At 32.5% G+C, this 21,241-nt stretch overlaps 1 protein-coding gene across 1 annotated transcript in view; it reads right to left on the bottom strand.

Moving 5' to 3' along the window:
• Nucleotides 1-1,656: 1,656 nt before the first annotated feature.
• LOC137924875 (uncharacterized) overlaps nt 1,657-21,241 on the bottom strand; it is a 29,458-nt gene continuing 9,873 nt past the window's right edge. The window contains exons 2-5 of the mRNA XM_068768257.1: nt 8,206-8,368; nt 6,480-6,831; nt 3,118-3,297; nt 1,657-2,430 (exon numbers count right to left, since the gene is read on the bottom strand). Of these exons, the coding sequence (XP_068624358.1) occupies nt 1,657-2,430; nt 3,118-3,297; nt 6,480-6,831; nt 8,206-8,368 (1,469 nt within the window). The remainder of the gene's footprint in view (nt 2,431-3,117; nt 3,298-6,479; nt 6,832-8,205; nt 8,369-21,241) is intronic.

Genomic DNA, 21,241 nt, shown 5'->3' with positions numbered 1-21,241 from the left:
AATTATTTCACCAATCGCTGTTTTCGTGGCCCCAACATCGATTGATCTAGACGAAAGAAAGTAATCGCAAGTCATCGTCAACAATACGCGATGACCCGGATACAAGGTTCGTGTTTATCGTGTCCGGTTGACGGGCGTCGTTTTGAAAGAGTCGCAACTTTTGAGACCCCTCTCGCTTAGTCACGGGTCACATCATCAAGCCTTAGATATATCTTATGTTTGTATATCTATGTTACATCTTCGTTAATTATTCTGCAAATATTGAAAATAATAATTTTTTTAAAATATTTTCGGTTGAGGATGACTGTTTATTCTTTGAAGTTCCCTTCGTCCTGTAACTAGATGATAAGTTGATGAAGGAATTTGATGCAGTGAATGACGTCCACCCACGAGCTGGAAATATGAGAGCCTGTCCAGCTGTGGAAATCTAAACCACATTTATTCTGTTTCTGTTTTATCAGTAATTTAAAATACATTTTGAAATGCAAATGGCACGATGATAATAAATGTAAAGGTAACTTGGGCACATTTATAGATAGCAACAATCTTTCAAAGAGTCACGTGTGGCTCTCGACTTGCAGCTTGATCCTCCTGGTATATAACATTGAAAAATATTATCGCTGAAAGAAGAAATGACAGAAGAAACTCCAGCGACCGGTCTATTTTATATTGTATATTTCATAACAAACTATCAATTTTTTATAACAATTATCTAAATCAATTTTGTTGCTGGCTGCGTATTAATAAAAGCGAGGTGTTAAAAACAATCAGCGCCATCTAGTATGTCATAGACGAACTTCATATGTTTACATTCTTTGTTATAGCCTATGTTATTAATTAAATAGTAGAGTAAAAGTAAAACTGTAGTTTACATTAAAAATACAAATTTAAATAAAAGTTTTATTGTTTTTAATTTATAACAAACTCCTTAATAATCTATTTACAATACATTTACAACAAAATTTCTAAAGTGAATAATGTATCATTTATCTCATTTGTCTGTAAAAAGCTATGAAGCTTTTAAACTTATTAGCAGTAAGCATGTATAAAGTGATCACCTTGAAATATGTTACATTAATTTATTTTTTTTATTATCCAATAACGTTTCTTAAGTTGTTTCTGTACTGACAGATAGTAAACAATAATTTATTTTAATATATCGTTATTCGTATATTTAATACGCTTATTTTTATTTTTATTTATTAATGAAACCATTGATTTTTGGTACGGTACCATAGATTAAGAAAGCAAATGAGCTATTTATTCACATCTTTAAAGCTATTACATCTATAAACAAATCACACTGTATAATTTTGTATATTTAACAAAATGTCGTCTCCAATTACTATATTGTTTTTATAGTTATCATAACTACAACGTAATTCATGTTTAAGTTCATGTCGTGATCGCCTTTTAATGTAATATAAAGTAACATAAACCTTATATTAGTGTGGTAATAAAAATGTACTTTGAAATAATGTAAATTAAGGAATAATCATTAAAAACGTAAGAAATGGATATCCAAATTAGAAATAAATTATGTAACATCCGTTGAACACAGTAACAGTAATTAAACAACATAGATTTCTACACAATCTCAACATAGATCTAGAACACTTTCAACGAATTTATATCATTGAACAATCGACTAACTTCTCACTTGAAGGATAAATATTTATTGATTCTATTTATAAAACTGTCCGATAGTATAGGCTTGTATGATACTCTATCTCTTAAACTAGATATGGTCGATGCTAAATAACTTCTTGGAGTTACAGATATCAAATCATTTACAGGGTTTTCAGAAGGTAATTTATTTTTACTACCTCCAATGACAACTATATTCTCTGTTGTATCATGATTCTGATAATAATTAAACGTTGGCTGTACATTAGGTAATGCTTTTTCTAATACATCTCTAAGCTGTAAATAATTAGGTTTAACAGTTGATGTAATGTAATCTTGTTTATAATCAAAATTATCATTTGATTTATCGTCGAAAAGTGCTGCAAATTTGTTTTGATGCGGTTCATATTTTCTATTATTGTATTCTGATGAATAATCATTGTAGTATTCTTTAGATTGATCTGTATACAATTCTGGTTTTGTAGGTTCTTGATAGTTGTTATATTGAACATTGGCAGCGTTGTAATTTGGTACAGCAATTGCGGTCGGTTTGGGATTGTCGTTAATATTTTGGACACCGTAACTGTTGTATTCGACGCTGTTCCCATCGGAGTCCACGTCATATCTAACATCAGCTTTGTATCCGTTTTCGTCGGCAGTGTATGAGACAATTTGAAGGCGACCGTCTGGCAGTCGGACCCTGTATTCACCGTTGGTGGCAGATCCACTGCTGCGTTGGGAATGGGAGAAATCATCTCCAGTTTTCTGATCCCTCACGGTGTAAGAGAAAGCATAGTTGTTATCCTGAAAGGCAAATATGTACATTTCTATTAAAATGTATCGATGATTAGTATTGTAATGATAAAAATGAAAAAATAGTTTTGTCCAAAAATAAGAGATTACTAAATTTTCTTTTATTTTGCTCATTTATACTATTACTTTATTACTTATACTATTTAAGATATTATATTCCGTGTTTATTTGGAGAACTTATAAATTTTAAATATAAATATAAGAAAATCATCGTTATACTTTGTTCTACACCATAGATGATTATTAAAAGAAGAAACAATTCGTATAAAAGTACAGGAGGCAATGAGAGACATCAAAAATAGGGCTGTATATGATGTACATACATACAAAATACATATAAGTGTGTGCGTGTGCGTGTGTGTGCGTGTGCGTGTGTACAAATAAACATGTGTGTGTGTATACATATAAATAATAATAAATTCGAAGATTTATTTTTTTTCCTGAAAAACAAAGGTTTTTTAACTCTTATTGTTATCTTGAGAATGAATTATTCTAATATTGTATAAAGGCTATAAATCATCATAAAAGAAATCCGACTCTTGTAGTGTCAACCGCGTGGCTGCCACATCAGAATGTGTCGGTTTAAAATAATTAACATAAATGAGCTATATATTCAATCCTTTATAGCTTCTAAACCTAAAATCAATTATAAATTGAATAGCTTGAAGGCAAACAAACCTCTACGTTTTCAGAGTTATTTACTTCATCGGATACGTCATTGTTTTTATAACGTAATTGCGTTTTGGATTGATAATCAGTTTGATAGTCGTACACTGGATGTACTTGTTGAGTTTTCAACGACTTCTGTCCGGCTTGCTGTGAGAAGGTGCTTTGCAGATGGGGAAAAGGAGTTTTTACCTGTAACATATTTAAATAGTTTGTTTAATATTCATTCAACTTTAGGAATATATTTTATAATTTTTTGTTACTGGACTATTCACGATAATCTACGTTTTGAATACTGTACCGAAAATATGATCCAAATACAAGATCAACGGATGAATTGAAAATATGGAGAAGAATAAAAAAGAATCTAAATAAAAGTAAAAAAATTGTTAGACGGCGTTAAATGAGATGGACTTTAAAATTAGATATTTAACTGAGATAAGACTGGATACGAACATAAGATTGAAGACTTATTGAGAATAATCTTGATAATGTATTTTAAATGTTGTTCAAGACAGTGTTTATAAACTTTCAATTTGCTTGGTTTTTTTAATATTTTTTTCATGTATAATAAAATTAGCCTAGCATTTTTCCACATAATAGTTGTTTCAGCTTTCAGGATGTTCACAGCTGGACATAGGCTTCTCCCACAGATTGCATGACTTAAACAAGGTCATCTGTCTACCTGTAGGCGGCTATTTTATGATGCGATAGCCTGTTCATGGGGATCACTCCACAACATTAAGCCTTCACGACCATCTTTTCTGCCTTGGCCTGCCCATTGTTTTTTTTTTTCGGTTGGGGAAATCTTCTGGTATTCAAGATGCCCTGCCTCTGGGGGGAGGACAAGGGTATGTGGGATTCCTACCCACTAAAACCCCCCCCGGTGGTCGCCCTCTGCGCTAAACGGGGGACCGCGGTATCTCCCGGTCAGGGATCGCCACGCGGTCTTCCCTTGCGCCTTGCTATTTTTCGATAGCCCGTCCCGGGGTATGCGTGGATACGCTACCCCCGAAACCCTCGTGGTACTATCACGAACCCATTGTTAAATCAACTTGCCAATCCTCTGGGTTGCCCGTTCTTGTATACGAGTATATCATAATTTAAAATAATCAGAAAAACTTTGTGATATTTTTGAAATTGTATGTTTGTTTGTGATGTTTATTCCAAGGATGTTAAAATCGAGGTTCGTATGTCGCTTGCGATCCGAGATAAATATTTTTGCGGCTTGTTCAACTAATTCGTTGTGTCAATTTTGAAAGTAGTCAAGGCTAATAAAAATTTCTCTCGCAATAGGAAAGACAGTATCAGTGAAGAGTCGCGTATCAGGATGTAAACTATATATATAACCAATGAATAAAAACATATTTATATATATATATATATATATATATATATATATATATATATATATATATAGCAGTAGTAGCTTAGCGGCAGAGGACTGAGACTTGCAATCGAAGATCATGGATTCGATTCCCGGGATGGGCAGCAGCGTCCACTGCATACTGTAACACCACACTGTAATCGCTTTTATCGCGCGATTTAACGGTGGTAGTTGTGTAATTCGCATTGTTTGCTGCATGCGCATTTATCAGTGGGCTGGCGGGCGATGCACTTTGTTGCACGACTGCCACTGCATGTGCGGAAGTGGCAAAATATTGGTCCTTTTCTTACTTAGCTTTTGAGTTTAATATCCCTGGTCTACACCAATTGTCTTAAAAGCTTAATGGTTAAATCCTCGCTTTAACTTCTTCGAGGACGTTACTCTACTCTCGGTGAAGCATAAAAGCTCTCGAACAATGATAAATTTGTTTCGACAATTTCCATTACGCATTCCAACCCTTAATTATAACCATTTGTCTCCATCTCTAGATATCCTGTTACTAATGGCCTCATCAGAATGGAATCAAAATTGACTTCAATTTAATCCCAAATTGTATTTTATAACACTAGTGCAGGCGTTTGGGGTTGCTTTGGAAAAGAATATTAATTGGTACACACTGAATAATACTATAGGTCGATTGCTTAGTTGTAAAAGCTTGAAACTGGTGATTGTATAACTGATTTTTTAAAGCTTTTATGCCTATTTTCAATCATCCTGTATAAAGTAACCACTGAGAAATACATTGGAGTGTGTCAAGATAACAACCTTCTGGCAGCACTGCAGAAAGATATAGTAAACAATAAATAATTTGTATATGCAATACGAATTTTGAAAACGACTTTTATTTTTATTTAATCTATATAATTTACTCATATATCTAATCATACTGTATAAAAAATGGATGAGAAATGAGACTTTGAGCACCTCCATCAATTTATATCGAAAATAGAAGCAGTTAATTACAAGTTCACGGAATTTATGCAAAATACTTAAGCGCCTATTAAAGAAGGCTTTATATAGGCTATTAATTGAGTAATTTCAAAGATCGTCTGTTATTATATTGTACGAAAAATAATGTTTAATATATAAAATTATAAATTTAAAATTTATTAATTTTTAGGGTCGTTGGAAGAGTGTCCAATTGGAAATCTATATGTGAGGCATATGGGAGGTGCTTTGGCCTCGCAACATGCTTATAAAATTGTTTACTATTACTTCCTGTAGATTTTATACTGCCATTAAAAAATCATGTAACTTTTTTCAGAGTGATCAATTTACACTTGTATTTCCCAACATGTGACCTTCGCAACACAAGGTAATTTGATTATTAAGGGGGCAATTCAAAAGTTGACTCAACACGAGTTTAAACTTTTCGCTTCAATTTAAAATATATATATATTACACGGGGAGCGTAAGAATTTAGAAAGGCTAAAATGGGACATGGAATATATAAGTCTGAAAAATACTGCTTCACACATAGTGATTTTAAATAACTGTTTAGCTGAAAAATAAGGTACATAAATACCTCTTTAAAGAATTCACATCAAATATTGAAAATGAAGTGAGTTACATGTGTGATTATTTTAAAATCAAATATGAAAGAGTTGGATAAAATAGATTTATAACTTGAAACCTTTTATATCTATAACTTATCACTATGTATATGAATATGTGTGTAAATATTAACTATCGCTTATTTTCATTTAAAACTAAATATTTTTATGCTTGTATTGTATTGTTTACATGTAAATATTATAGAGTACCCGACGATAAAAATTGCACATCGACCTTTAGAAAGAGACAAACAGCTAAATACGGCTTCGTATCTTTGTCTTACAAAATACGATTGACAAAACGTCAGTCGTATTTATCGCCGGGTATTGTATATAATGTTTTAAAGTAATGCATTTTACATTTAGTTATTATTCGTTTGCAATGTTTAATAAATATGTAAAATATCTAAAAACTATTAAATATATTAACATACCTCATAATCAGGATATAGATCGAAGTTGTTGTTAATAGATTTTTTAGCGATGTCCGTATATGGTGATTGATCCAAAGTGTAGTCTTGATCTAAAATGTTAGATCCAATGCTTGGGGCCAACGTATACCTATTGAAGGTATTATATGTTGGGAATGTTACTGGTGCATATTCGTTCAGATAGTTTGGTCTCAAAGTTACAGAATTAATTTGTGATTGATCGGATAGTGTATTGCTGATGGCACTGCGGTTAAGATCGCTTCTTGCTATTGACTCCGCAAGAGGCTTTGATGTAACTATTAGCGGTGTGGCAGGAGGTGGAGACGGTGGTGGTGGAAAGAGAACTGGTCCTTTTCTGGAACAAAAGAAGTATTTTCATGATACAATTTTAAATAATTCACACTTTGTGCACTAATTAAGTTTCCAGAGTATTTTTAGTTATTTCCAGGAATCATAATACCATATTTAATGGAATCAGGCGTTACCTCGCGGAAGTCCATCCTAAGTAAGAAAAGGACCAATATTTAGAGTTATGTAACACCGATTAATACAGTAATCGGTGTAACATAACTCCTGAAGATGCCCCGTGGAGGGGTGAAACACGTGTTGAGTAATTTGGCGGTGGCGGTTGTGTGATTCGCATTGTTTGCCGCACACGCATTTGTCAGCGGGAAGGCGGGCGGTGCATTTTATTGCACGACTGACACTGCATGTGCGGAAGTGGCTAAATATTGGTCCTTTTCTTAATCATAATACCACACTGCAATCCTCAACCTGCCTGCCAAGCGTGGTGATTATTGTATATCTCTCTATAAATATCTTTGAAAGATGTCTATGCCTTGACGTGTAGAAAAACCAAAGGTTACTGCAGCTCGAAAAATTGTTCATCTGAATTTACAGTGGGTAGCATATAAATCAGTAAAGTATATTACATACATATATGTGCACAAATACAGAAGTATAGACATAAATATAAATATTCAAAAGCGTAAAAGCGCTTCTTTATGACATTTAAATTACAAACTAGATTGAATAAATGAAATATATAAATAAAAAATTTATCCCCAAAATGTGTGACTAATTCTGTTTTTTTATTTTCGTTACGACACGTAGAAATAAGTAGTGGTAAACCAGTGGTATAGACTGAGACTTGTGACCGTAAGTCGCGAGTTCGATTTCCGGGTTACACGTTTATATAATTGACACTTTGTGAATTAATTATATAAATATGTCACTTCTCACAAAGAAGTTTCCAGAGGATATGCAACAGCGTCCTCTGCGTACCATAATACCACACTACAATCGTTAAATTGCCCAGCGTGGCGATTATGGTATATCATTCCATAGATATCTTCAAAGGATGCCTTTGTTTTTCAGTGGGTGTCTAAGGGCTGAAACGTCGAAAACACGGAGAGGGTACTCATGACAAGAAAAAGGCAAAAAAGTAGCACAATCAAATTTACCTCCCTTCTATTGTCAACCACGTTTAATTAAAACACTTGTCGCTAGCTAAACAAAGCTAAAAATAAACGTGTTAAAATATAACTAAACATAATAAAGTGCACTATAAAGTCACTAATATATTGATATTATTAGAATATATAATTAAATAAAGTGATCACTTTTAAATGCATCTTATTTACTTTTTAACAACGATTAGCCGATCAACTTTGACAGTACGAAGTTAGTGAAAGCTGCAAATACGATAATAAAAGCATAAGTAACTCACCTGGTCGGAACAGGACCCAGAAGTTGATTTAAATTCTTTTTAGATTCAATTGCATGGTAGTTGTAATTCCTCGGTCTCAGTTGACTGGAGGGAGTCGCCACTTCTTGTATGTCTCCTTCGACGTAGAGTAAGAGTAAAGCCAAGATACAGACCGCGTGCATTACTGAAAAAAAATATTTGTTTCTATTAGTTCTTTGAAGGCCCTTCAGAGCTGACAGATTCTTCTCCTTTTTAGATGATACACATCAACGTATAGGTCTGCCTGAAACATCATCACGATGATCGACCTTGCAATGCCCGCAACCAGCGAGTCCTCGCAACCTAAGCTATGTCGTCGGTCGACCTAGTACGGAAATTACCTATGCCGCATCTATTAGCTCATGGTGTAAAACTTACATTGTATAAAATATTGAAATTTTTTAACCTATTATATCCCTTAAATGCATAATGATGAAAAACTGCAACAAACCACTTAAACGTAAAATGAGTACTACAGTTAAAAGTAAATGCATTGTCTTGTATGTCTGTAACATAAGTTTTTTTTTTTTAATAAATAAGTATAAGAAAGGTTTTATAAAATGTATATCTTTTTCCCTGCATTGGCATACATCTGTATCTGCAAGATTTAATTTTTTTAAAAGTATAAATAAAAGTCATGCATTTAAGGGATATCCTCCTATAAATATTGCCACAATAACCCGTCATTGTTTTTTTTTCATAAAATAAAATTTAAAAAATTACACTTATTTCCAGTACATCTATAATGGGGTGCGTTCCCACTCTAACGATATATCTATATAAGTACATTCTTCGGAGCGAATATCTAAGTTAGAATTTAAGTCTTAATTCGAATTCAAATTAAAACATCTGTAAGAGTGGTCGTAGTACTGTAGCTTCTTGTTCTTCGGTAGCCTCTTGTTCGTCGGTTGTATCTTGTTCTTCCTGCGTTGACCGCACCTCCGCTAGCCCTATCTGTCATGTATCTGTTTCACTGCCGCCGCCGCCATGCGATTGGGTAAGAACTTGGTGTTTGAGTGGCGCGCGATATGCACGCCACACATCTTTATTCAAGTAGGCGTATACATGTCATTTTGAATCGTCAATTATGTAAACATAAGTAGTAAACTACCAGAGGCTTGTAATGCTGATCTAAAAAAAAGAAACTCAACAGATTCTTTTTTTAAATGAAATTTACTGTTTGATGAACACATTATAGTATCAACCATGTAAATGAGTCAACAAACCAAGATCCACAGATCAAATAAAAACTCTTTTAATTAAAATAACTCTTTCATATTTATAGAGCTTTAGCTTCTAGAATAACGGGTGTTAAAGCGAATGACATTTGCGAAAACGATCTCTTGCGTATATACAATGAGAAATAACAATAACCGTAGTGTGTTAGCACCCTTACTCGAGAAATATGATTATACACGCTCCAGAATTTCAACACGGTTCAATTCCAATTTAATGTTAGAGACGTCACCTAAAGGGGTGCCTTGTGGCGCCTTTCAAGTCAGTCTAATGTATTCATTAATATGTTGACATTCTAGAAGATCGATGAACTGGAAAAATGGTAAGTATAAAAGATTTAAATATAACTTCTATATATAAACTATATACATCCTTTTTAGTACAAGTACTCTTTGGAGATTTAATATAATATCATGGATTTCTTTTAGTAATACATTAAAAATTACGTTTACGAATTTTTGCATTGATTGCAACTTATAATAAGGAGTTAATACAAGAATTGTTGATTATTGTATTAATAATTTTGTTGAAAATCAAATCATCAGCCTATAAACCTCCTCCAAATATATTTAAGGAGGTTCTACTTAAATGCACACAGGCGGGTTGGTGATCTCAGTGTGGTATTGAGGTAGGCAGATAATGCTGCTACCCATCCTCTGGAAACCTATTTTTGAGCACAAAATGTAAATTATATAAAATTGTATCCCGGGAACTGCTAGCACTGCTTATGACAATATTATGTTAAATAAATAAATAATATTTAATAATTCGCAGTCTATTTTGAATTTCAGCCATAGAACGTACAGTGGTGTACATATCCATGGGGTTTATATGTAGGAACTATTTTCCTTTCCTATAGATTTCCTATACGACCAGTAAGAAGCAACCTGCATTCGCCTTGATAAAAACCTATCATATCAATTTGTGTCAATTGTAATTAATTTACAAATTAATTTTCTAATATTGTCACAAATTGACTATTTAAATATTGAATAATGGAACTAGTTATAAAAACAAATGTGGACTATTGAAGCTATATTAAAAATTATTTTTTGAATTCTGTAACTAATTTCATCATCATCATTGATATACCGTGACCTACGGTGTTGGTTCACTGAAATTGTTATTTATCAATTAATATTAAAAAAAATACTTATAATAATAAAAAATAAATCTTCGTAAATAAAATTGGTGGAAGTAAAATTAAGCGTTGATAAAAAGAAACACAAACGACACACGCAAATATTTGTTATGTTGATTGCATCATTGTCTTCTGTGCGAACGCGGCTTGTCACAGATAGTGGCCGCCATATTGCCGTTGCCATGACAACGTCATTGTTTTCCCGCGCGCGCGTGTGAATATGGCGGGATTTGCATTTCACCCAATAGTGATGAGCTTCTATATCGATATTATAATCCCTGTGATGTTATGTAAGCTGAAATCTGTGATATTGTAAAGGGTATAAATATACCTAACTGCAGTGATTGAGGATGGATGAAAGAAATAAAATGGTAGAGAAAGACAGATATAATTTTGGAATGAAAGAACAAAAAGACAGATCAAGTGATGAATGAAAGAAGAGAATTCAAATAAAAACAAAGAAAATGAAAAAAAAAATTATAAAAATGAAATCTCCGTCCCCAATAAGATAGGGGTGGAAGGAGACGTTCCCAACAACGGAGACCAAATATAAAATAAAAAGATTTGATATTATGTAATGTACTCTGTTATTTTGGGAGCGAAGGAGATGCAATAAAGTTGATGCATAGACGAAGACTAGTAAGCCAAAGTAATTGTAAAAAAAACAGTGGAATGTATGACTGAGATTGTGTCGGATAAGAGAAGAGTAATTTACTTATAAATATAAGTGAAAAAAATATCGAATTGTTAAAAACTCTCTCCTAACCAACAAAGGGTTGAACGAAGATTTAAAAAAAATGTAATTATATTAATAATTTCATATTCTTGTAGTTATTCACAACTTAGCTTATTGAAAACTTATTTTTTATATATCTACTTTATAGTTATTAAATCATAATAACATTTGATGTCATTTGTAAAAATTAAAAGCGTGTTCACGTTATAACATTATTTTTGCGCCACCTTTAATATCAAGTTGTTGTGAAAACAATTTGGCATAATATAATATATATGGAAATTTATATCGTACATTAGTAGGGTTAAGGCGGGTATTTCCAGTTAGGTGATTATTATCAACATCATCATCAAATTATCAGATAGACGTCCATTGCAAAACATTTACCCTCCAAAAATTACTGGTAATGCCTTCATCGAGCGACATTCCGCGATCTTTACCATGTCCGCCTATCTAGTGGCTCGTGGTCGTCCCTGGAACCATTCGGTCTTAACTTTCAAGAGTTGTACAATACTTTGGTGACAATACCGGACGGTATACCGAACTATAGATATACCTTGTTTCAGAGCACTAAAAATTATTATCGATAACCATTTCACATCACTATACGTTGCGGTGCGTATTGAAAATATGGCGTGGAATTTTGATTCGACGCTACATTTGTTCATTGTGTGATTTATGAATGTGATTTGTATTAGATAGCGATGTCTGTTTGTCCGAATATTTGTACAGTTACGAAAACACCAATATTAATGCTTCCATTAAATAACATCCTGTAGGTCTCAGGTTTCATTCCTAAACGAAAAATTGTGTTATATTGCCACAAAAAGCAAAATGAAAAAGAATGTTTTTTCTTAATATCAAATTAGCATTTTCATTCAAGTAACGATCGATCTATAGCGAACTTTTTTGGTTAATCTATTATTGTTTCGTAACGGCATTGTCGTAAGCACGTTGGCTTAGACGTTATCTGTTACTATGTATAATAGAATACGAATAGTGAATAATATTTTATAGTGCGTAGAGTTATATACTACTATATTTATTTATATACTAATACTATATCTTTTTGTATGTTTGTCACATTTACGGCGATAAAATGTAAGTAAACACAATTAAGAACGCAAGAACCCCGTGGCGTGGCAACTTTGGGGGAGGCCTATGCTTTGCTATAGGCGTATATTCGCTGATATGGTGATGGTGATGATGTTTATCACTATATAAATAAGTAAATAAAGCACCACAATAACTTTAAATAAGTTTAATAACTGAGGTAACCCAGTGGCACAGGGTTGTGAATTGCGATCGTAGGTCATGGGTTCAATTCACGGGATACAATTCTATATAAGTCTATAAAACATATATTTAAATAGTTTACCTTATTAACTAATAGCTAGAGAATAATAGCTAGTCAATGTTCTTATCAAAAGAAGTGGTCATTGAATTGAATATAATGTTTAAAAATATCATCACTATATATAAATGATGAAGAAAAACAATAGCAAGGAATAACTGGTATATTCACATCAGAAGATACTAAATGCTGATCATTTCAAATCATTTTTTTTGGAAATCTATGGTAGAGGTCTTGGTTTAACAGTGAACGTTCTTTGGCTGAAATGTAGATAATAATGAACCGATATACGCATGGAAATCAAATCTATAAATATAACATCCAGCAATTCTCAATTGCTTCGCGTGCTGGATTAATATCATACCTACTTTATAAATGCCCATGTTGCCCAGCTGAGGGAATATGATACGATAAATATTATATTTATTCTGTGAAATTTCTCATTTATATATTTATAAGATATTTGCACTTACGTCAATACACTCATCACGATATCTGTAGAATTGTAGGAATTAGAGACTTGAAATTTAGTTAAAAATATTTATTTTACTAAGCACAGATCAGCTAAGAAAAGACTTTGTAAAATTTCACCTGTAAGCGATTCGAGGGCGTATAAAACGGGGCAAGAATATTTGTTTTAGGATAATATTTTTTTTTATTAAATTACATCATGAAAAGCAAAAAGGATGAGGGATATCCAATCCATCCAATATTGAATATAAGATACGAATTAAATACTTTATTAATAAATAAATATCCAGTCTTCTACGGTACTGGATTAAATAAATGCTATAATAAAGTTTTATGATAATATTTTTTACATGACTTCATATTTATATAGCAAAAATAAAAATACAAACTTTTATCAAAATTTAAATGTTTAAAATTAAAAATAATTTTTAATTTACACTTTCTGCCGTTTCGCTATAGATTATTTAAAAGCATCGAATTATTTACGAAAAAAATAAATGTTAGTTTACGTGTAAGTAAAGATAGATTAAATTTATTATACTCACTGTTAATGGAATTATAAAACATATTAAAAAAAAATGTTTGTATCACGTAGCACTAAAACACAGTTAAACATAAATCACTTGTTTAAGAAATTAAAAAAAAAAATATATCAAAATTCTCAAGTTTCCGAACGACGCGACAGAATCGGCCGTGGAGAAAATTTTATAAAAGTTTTTAAAAATTAAAAAAAAAAAACGTCTCGTAACTTCACAGCGCCATGGCTACTTTTTAAATGGCGGCCTGCATTTCGAAGCGGACTTATTTATTGCGTTCTCCTGTAAAGTTCCCTATTATAAGTTTTGCAAGAATCGAGTTTGCAGTTTTGGACTTTTAAAGATGGCGTCCTCTTTTTCAATGCAGCCGGTTGATTAGATACGGAATGTATTTTACCACGGCTATAAAGTTTGAAAATTTTGTTGTATTACAGTTCTTTTCTTCGGTCTTTTGTTGGAATCTATGTAGGTTATTAGAATATTCCTATGTAATGTCTCTAAAAGATTTTGATCTTTTACTTTTAATAAAAAAATCTAGTATATGTATAAAATCTTACACACTAGAAAGATATTTCAGCGATAAAAAATGGAAAACAAAATCCCTTATTACTGTATTAAAAATGTTGTGAAAGTGACTTAAAAAAACCGTTTAAGTTAGAGTCCATGATATAAGTACGAATCTATACCGTTATCTACGTTACAGATTATTTAATTTATAAAAATATACGCTTCTACTATGAACAGATACTATTATCATCGTGAATCACATCCCTTAACATAACAGTGCAAAGCTATATGAAATAAATAGATTAAACTCTTTTTCAATGCAGACCGATTAGATACGGATATATTTCACTAAAGGTAATTTTAATTTTAATAAACAACTTTTATATAATGTCTCTTATCAAGTAATAAATATAAAGTGATCGATCAGATCTCGGGTTCGATTCCTGAGATACATTTTTAGATAATTCACATTTTGTTTTTATTATATACTCGTAGGATTGTTACTGATCATACATAAGTTTCGAGAATTTAATGGAATCAGGCGTTACCTGACTACTAATTAATGACTCTGTGTTTGGCACTAATCGGTGTAACATAACTCCTGAAGATGCCCCGTGGAGGGGTGAAACACGCGTTTAGTGATTTAACGGTGGCAGTTGTGTAATTCGCACTGTTTGCCGCATACGCATTTATCAGCGGGCTGGCGGGCGGTGCACTTTGTTGCACGACTGCCACTGCATGTGCGGAAGTGGCTAAATATTGGTCCTTTTCTTACTATGTTTTGAGAAGACAGTCAGCAGCGCCCTCTGCTTACTACTACCATAATTCTACATTGCGATTGGCAACCAGTTTGCCAAGCGTGGCGTCTATGGCATATCTCTGTATAGATATCTTTTTGGGAGCGACTTATGCCTTACAGTGGATGACGAGTTGTAACGCGGTGATTGAATTTTAAGAAGTTTATTTAATAAAAACTTATTACAGTTTAAAAAAAAATGATAATAAAGCTTACTTTAATAAAGAAAGGTGTAAATATATTCTAATAAAACTAATTCCTGAGCAGACGTATACCAGATGCATGATACAGTTCGCACGAAGCAAACCACTCTTCCCAAGCAAAGATGAGTACTGTCGTTGTTGTATTTCGTTGTTTGGGACGGCAGCGTGGACCACTCCGTGAACCAAGGAGGGCTCCGGATCATCACCCGGTTCGCCCAAGCTGTTCGCGCTTAGGGGACTGCCACCAGCGGATATTGTGGTGTGGTGCGTAGCGTCTTTTGTGTAGGTACGGTGTCCTGTACGTCCCAGGTTCAGTGGTGGTGGAGATTTTAGTAAGTAGATCGTACTTAATCATGTATGCTTCAAGATGGCACAGTATATTGTGTTTACCTAAAGATTGAATGACCATAACAACGTCGTTAGTCAAACTAGTGGGGGCCCTACCCACGCCGCGTCTACTGGTTTGTGGTCGCTTCTCCAGAACCTTCTATCCGATGTGCGCTGCCACTTTAGACGATCAGTTCTTTGAGTAAAATTGGTGAATTTGCTTTTTCTTCTGTCTTCTCATCTCATACCTGATATAAAACAATTTTTTACTATTTTTAATTTTAAAAACACCTTCGCAGTGTCTAAATAGCACGTGTTATATATATATATATATATGTATATATATATATATATATATATATATATATATATATATATATATATATATATATATATAATGATCCTATTACACTATTTTAAAAAGGTATTTATAGTACTTAAATGAAATTATTGCTTAATCCAGGCGAAGGTTTCGACGTTTAGCGTTAAACGTTTATTGGAATATGAACAATTTTCTTAACCTTGAACAATATTATCGATTGGTTAAATAATAACCGTAGTTTACACATAAATCTTGATAACATCATTTATACAGACAAGATCTTTCTAGAAAATCACTTTAGTTATGTTTATCGATGTGACAACCCAAGCTGAGGTCAACTCAAAGGAGGCTTTGAGTTTAGTCACATCATGGAGCGTCCACCTAAGCGTCTAAGTCAGTGATTCTCAAAGTGGTCTATATCGACCCCCAGGGGTCTATGACAACCTGCAAGGGGTCTACGTCAACGAAAAAAAATTTGGGGGTCCATGAAATGAAAATGGGGGTCTACGATAGTGGATCTCAACACATACACTGATAGTACCTATTTATTTACATCATACTATCTTATAATATCAAAACATTTACGTTATTTATAAAAGTACCTAGAAGTAGTATTTTGAGTAGTTTTTATTTCATTTCAATTAATAAATGTATAAATTAACATGAGTTTTTACTTTAAGTTTTTAACACTAAACTTCACTACAGTAAGAAATTTACAGGAAATCAATATCAGGTAAGTAGGGGGTCTACCCAACACGGAAAAACATGGCAAGGGGTCTACGACACAAAAAAGTTTGGGGAACTCTGGTCTAAGTGGACGAAGGCCTGCCAATCCTATGGAAACTGCATTATGTAGCCTCGAGCTTCACTAGAATATTTTTCTAGTCTACTTTTTTAAAAGATATTTTGAAATGTAGTATTCACTGATGTGAATCAGTAAAAACAACTTTAACAGTACAAAGTTAGAACGGACATACAGTTAATTATTTTGGTATTAAATTTGTACAAATTCGATTTTTAAAAAGGTTGTACTATACATTCATTGACAGCAAAAAGCCGACACCTATAATCAATAATTATGTATTTATCCTCATGTATAACAAAATGAAATGAATATATTTAAATGATGTTTTTCCATCCCTGGTCCACCTTCACCCTTCACCGCACCTTCGCCTGATCACCCTGATCCACTTCAAGACAAGATGGATTACTAGTAACACATTTAAAAAAAAAGTATATACGCGAACATACATTGTATTTAACAAGTGAATTGGACAGTTCTTCATTCCTATCAAGTTGTGTTGCGACAAATGTATACCCATTTGTTTACTGTCTCACTTTAATTAACGTGTGAGAAAAAGAAGGGTGTATACATCAAAGCGATATAAGGGTGAGGTTACATTACATAAGAATGCGGGGATTTAATTTAAAATCAGTAATTCTTTTTTCAAATTATGATGAATTATATATAATATTTTACCTCAAGTTGAATATACCGCCGGTTCGGATGATAGATGCCTCGAAAAATGTTGAAACTTGAATTGGCCCGTTGATTATAAAAGATTGCTTACCCCTAATAAAATTAATAAAATTTCTCCTGCAATAGGAAAGATAGTATCAGTGAAGAGTCGCGTATTAGGATGTAAACTATTTATATATATATATATATATATATAAATATACATATACACATATATTGTTTGCATACATATATGTCTATATATATATATACGTGTGTGTGTGTGTCATGCCATCTAATTGATAGCATTTAGCATGATGGCATAGCTTGTGTTTTTTTTGTTACACTTGTTTATTTGTAATGAATTCACTTCTAAATGATTTAACCCTTTCTATCTTATGTTTATATGTCATAATATTTCTACTTTCCTATTTCCACTATTCAAATTTAATCATCGGCGCCTGATGATTAGTCAGTAGCCGGCGCCGTAGCCATAGGGATAAAACGACAATTATTTACAAAAATAAGTTTTCTGTTTTTTATATGCTAGGCTTTAGTAACAATGTAAGTATAGTTTCATTGTGTCTTTTAAAGCAGGGGTGGGCAATCTTTTATAATAACATTAATATCTATTTTAAATAACTACAAGAGCAAGAGTCAAGTAATTTGATATAATAAATAGAAAATTAAGAGACAAAAAAACTGTAAATGAGGTACAACAAGATGTCATTTTAGAGTAGAGGTGTATGGGCGATTATAAATTAAAAAAAATATCTGTGGAGGGATATAACACAATCGCCATGATTGATGGGTTAGCAAATCCCAGTTTTATGTTATAGTATGCAGAGAACGCTGCTGTTCATCATATGGAAACTTTTTGTAAGAAGCGGCAATCCTATATAATTAATGTACAGAGTGTCAATTATATAATATTGTATTCTAGGAATCGAATCCGCGACCTTCGATCGCATGTCACAGTCCTCTACCGCTTGACTACCACTGCTCATAATTATTATAAGTTTGTTATTAAAACATTAAATCAGTTAATAATTTGTTTACTGTAAAATACATATTTTTTTTAGATATTGCCAGTAACTTAACTGTATAAAATCTTTCATGATAGCATGTATTTTTATAAAAATATCAGATTTTCAGCAATCTTCATTATGTATTTGATTCTTTTAACAATACTTTATCTCTTTAGTACAAATTTATAGAGTGGTAAAGAATCTGTGTATACGCTTCAATAAAAATATATTAGCAGGTAAAAATGACAAATCATTTGCATCTAAAATATTTTAACTAATAATAAATACAACTGTGTGTGTCATTGTATTGCGTAATAATATTTCACTTTTCATAATAATATTTCTTTTCAATAAGACTTTTGACATTTTATAATAATATTTCTTTTCAATAAGACTAATTATGCGTAAATTTTTACCTTTCTAACACGTGTATAAATTATTATTATAAATATTTACGTATACCGTTTCTGCTGTTACTAAATAAGAACCCTTATGTAAGGGTACATACACACTATAGCGCACGATGCTCGTACCTATCTATCGTGGGAAGCATTGTCTTAGTTTTTCAACGATTACTTTGTATTGCGACATCGACTGTTTATGTGACTTTATAGGGACGTTTAACTTCCTCACATAGCAATGGTCTCTTTAGTTATATATTTATTACAACTAGTACCTGTTTCGATAGGCTATGGTCTACCAGATGTTATGGGTAAGTCATATTTTCGTGTTCCATATTGTTAAGGTGTTAGTTGCTCAACGAACAACGGAGAAGGATATGTTAGGGAGGAGAAATAAGTTGAAAAGGCAGTTGGCAGGTTACGTATCACACAGAATAGATAGCCGAGAGGGCTTAATTTTCTGCAGAGGAGACAGACTTGCGCAGCCTAGAAGGCCGGTCCACAGGATGAACAGATGTCGCGTATGTATTGGACGACCCTGGATGCAAGCTTCGAACTTGTAATGAACGCAATTGATTAATTATTGTCTTTTCTCGTCTTCCTTTTTTCTTCTTACAAGTTTAAAATGCCTTTATGAACTTTATTTGTTACAAATAATAATATGTAATCTCTAAAATGTCCTGATAGACGACTTCGATTCCTTAGAAATATTTGCGACATAATGATATCTTGGAGCTGATATAGTTTCAAGGTCTATACATTTGGTTTGCATTGCACAACCTTTTCGATAAATTCAAATCGAAAAATATATGGTATGAATACGTCAAAAACTCGATTTTTGAGCAGGTGCTCTCATTACACACACACATTAATATGTATATTAGTGTTTTTTTTATTTTTTTTAATGGCCCCCGCTATTGGGTGCCTCTCGTATCCCTAATTTTTTGGATCAGGGACTTTATTGTTAAATGATTTTTTCAGCCTTTTCTTTATATATCACTCTCTTTCACGCGCCACAATATATTCCATTCTTTACTTTCGTCCTTCACAATATCTTTCGTTTTGCTCTTTTATACCTTCTTTCTTTCCCCGCCTTTCTTCCATCATCTTCTTACTCTAAGGTGGCTAGGTACATTTTTTTTTATTTTTTTTTATTCTTTAATTTTATCTTACATTTATTTTATCTTTATTTACACATTTATTTTATTTTCTTAATACTTTATCACACATTTCTTTTTCTATTTCTTATTATTAGTTAATTTATTTTGTGCAAAGTTTTATATGTGTATTGATATTCATATATGTATATGTATATGTGTATGTGTATATATATTTATATATATATAGAGAAATACATAGAGAGAGAGAGGGAGAGATAGATAGGTGAAATACGAAATAAATATATTAATTCTGTTATTTGATAAATTCTGTCGGATGTTGCTGTTTATTAATATTATAAGCAGAATGCTATGCAAACTAAACTGGGTGTTATTAACATCCGTAGCTTGTAACGGCACTGTGATTCCTTTCAGTGAGACAGTTAAAACCTTGGCATTCATTTCGATAAATTGCTTTCATGGGGTCCACAGGTTCGGAAATAACTATTTGCACCGGCAGGGTCTTTGCGACGACTTAGCTACTTTTACCTACTTCTACTAAAATTTCTCTTGCACAGTTACTCCTTCTACCCATCCTTGATTACGCAGATGTCAGCTATCTAGACCTCACTGAAAACCAACTAAATAAACTTGAGCGCCTTCAGAACTTTTGTATTCGCTTCATATTTGGCCTCTGAAAATATGATCATGTTTCGGAATTTCGCGCTAAGCTCAATTGGTTACCCATAAGGCCGCCGGAATGCTCACATACTTTATCTAATCTATAATATTATTTTCAATCCACTTACTCCCTCTTATCTCAAATCAAGGATTCAATTTCTTCAGGATACACATGAGAGGTCTTTGAGATCATCTGAGAATCTGGATTTAAAAATACCGGTGCACTCTTCCTCGTTTATGGCCAAATCTTTCACCACGCAGGCAGTTCGATTGTGGAATGATTTACCGCTGAATATAAGACGTGCTAACTCACTACCTATTTTCAAGAAAATAGTTAAGAATCATTCACTAGACATATAATTATCTATCTGTTAATTCATTTCTCTTTCTTTTTCTGTTTCTTTCTGAGGCAAGTGCGATCGAACCAATACTGATCGAAGTCAGTTAGATGTTTTTATTTAATATTGTATTATATTTATAATATGTATTAAACCTTATTTATTATAAGTATAAATGTTATATACATATGCATGTATGTTTAAGTATGTTTATGTTCGTTTGTTTGTAAATATGTATTTTTTGTACAAGTAAACTACCCTTTATTAGTACTTTTACTTTTTTCATACTATGGTTGTCTGTAAGAGATTGCCTTGTAGGATAAGACCGCCCATTGTACTTTTTTGTATATTATTGTAAAACTTATTAAATGTATCTTGACGTGTA

Source organism: Battus philenor, unplaced genomic scaffold (assembly GCF_028537555.1).
Source record: "Battus philenor isolate CCGP_79_NKW_IND1 unplaced genomic scaffold, ilBatPhil1.0.hap1 SCAF_25, whole genome shotgun sequence".
NCBI classification, from domain to species: domain Eukaryota; kingdom Metazoa; phylum Arthropoda; class Insecta; order Lepidoptera; family Papilionidae; genus Battus; species Battus philenor.
The sequence above is the reverse complement of the archived record's forward strand: the minus strand, read 5'-3'. Positions and strand labels throughout refer to the sequence as shown.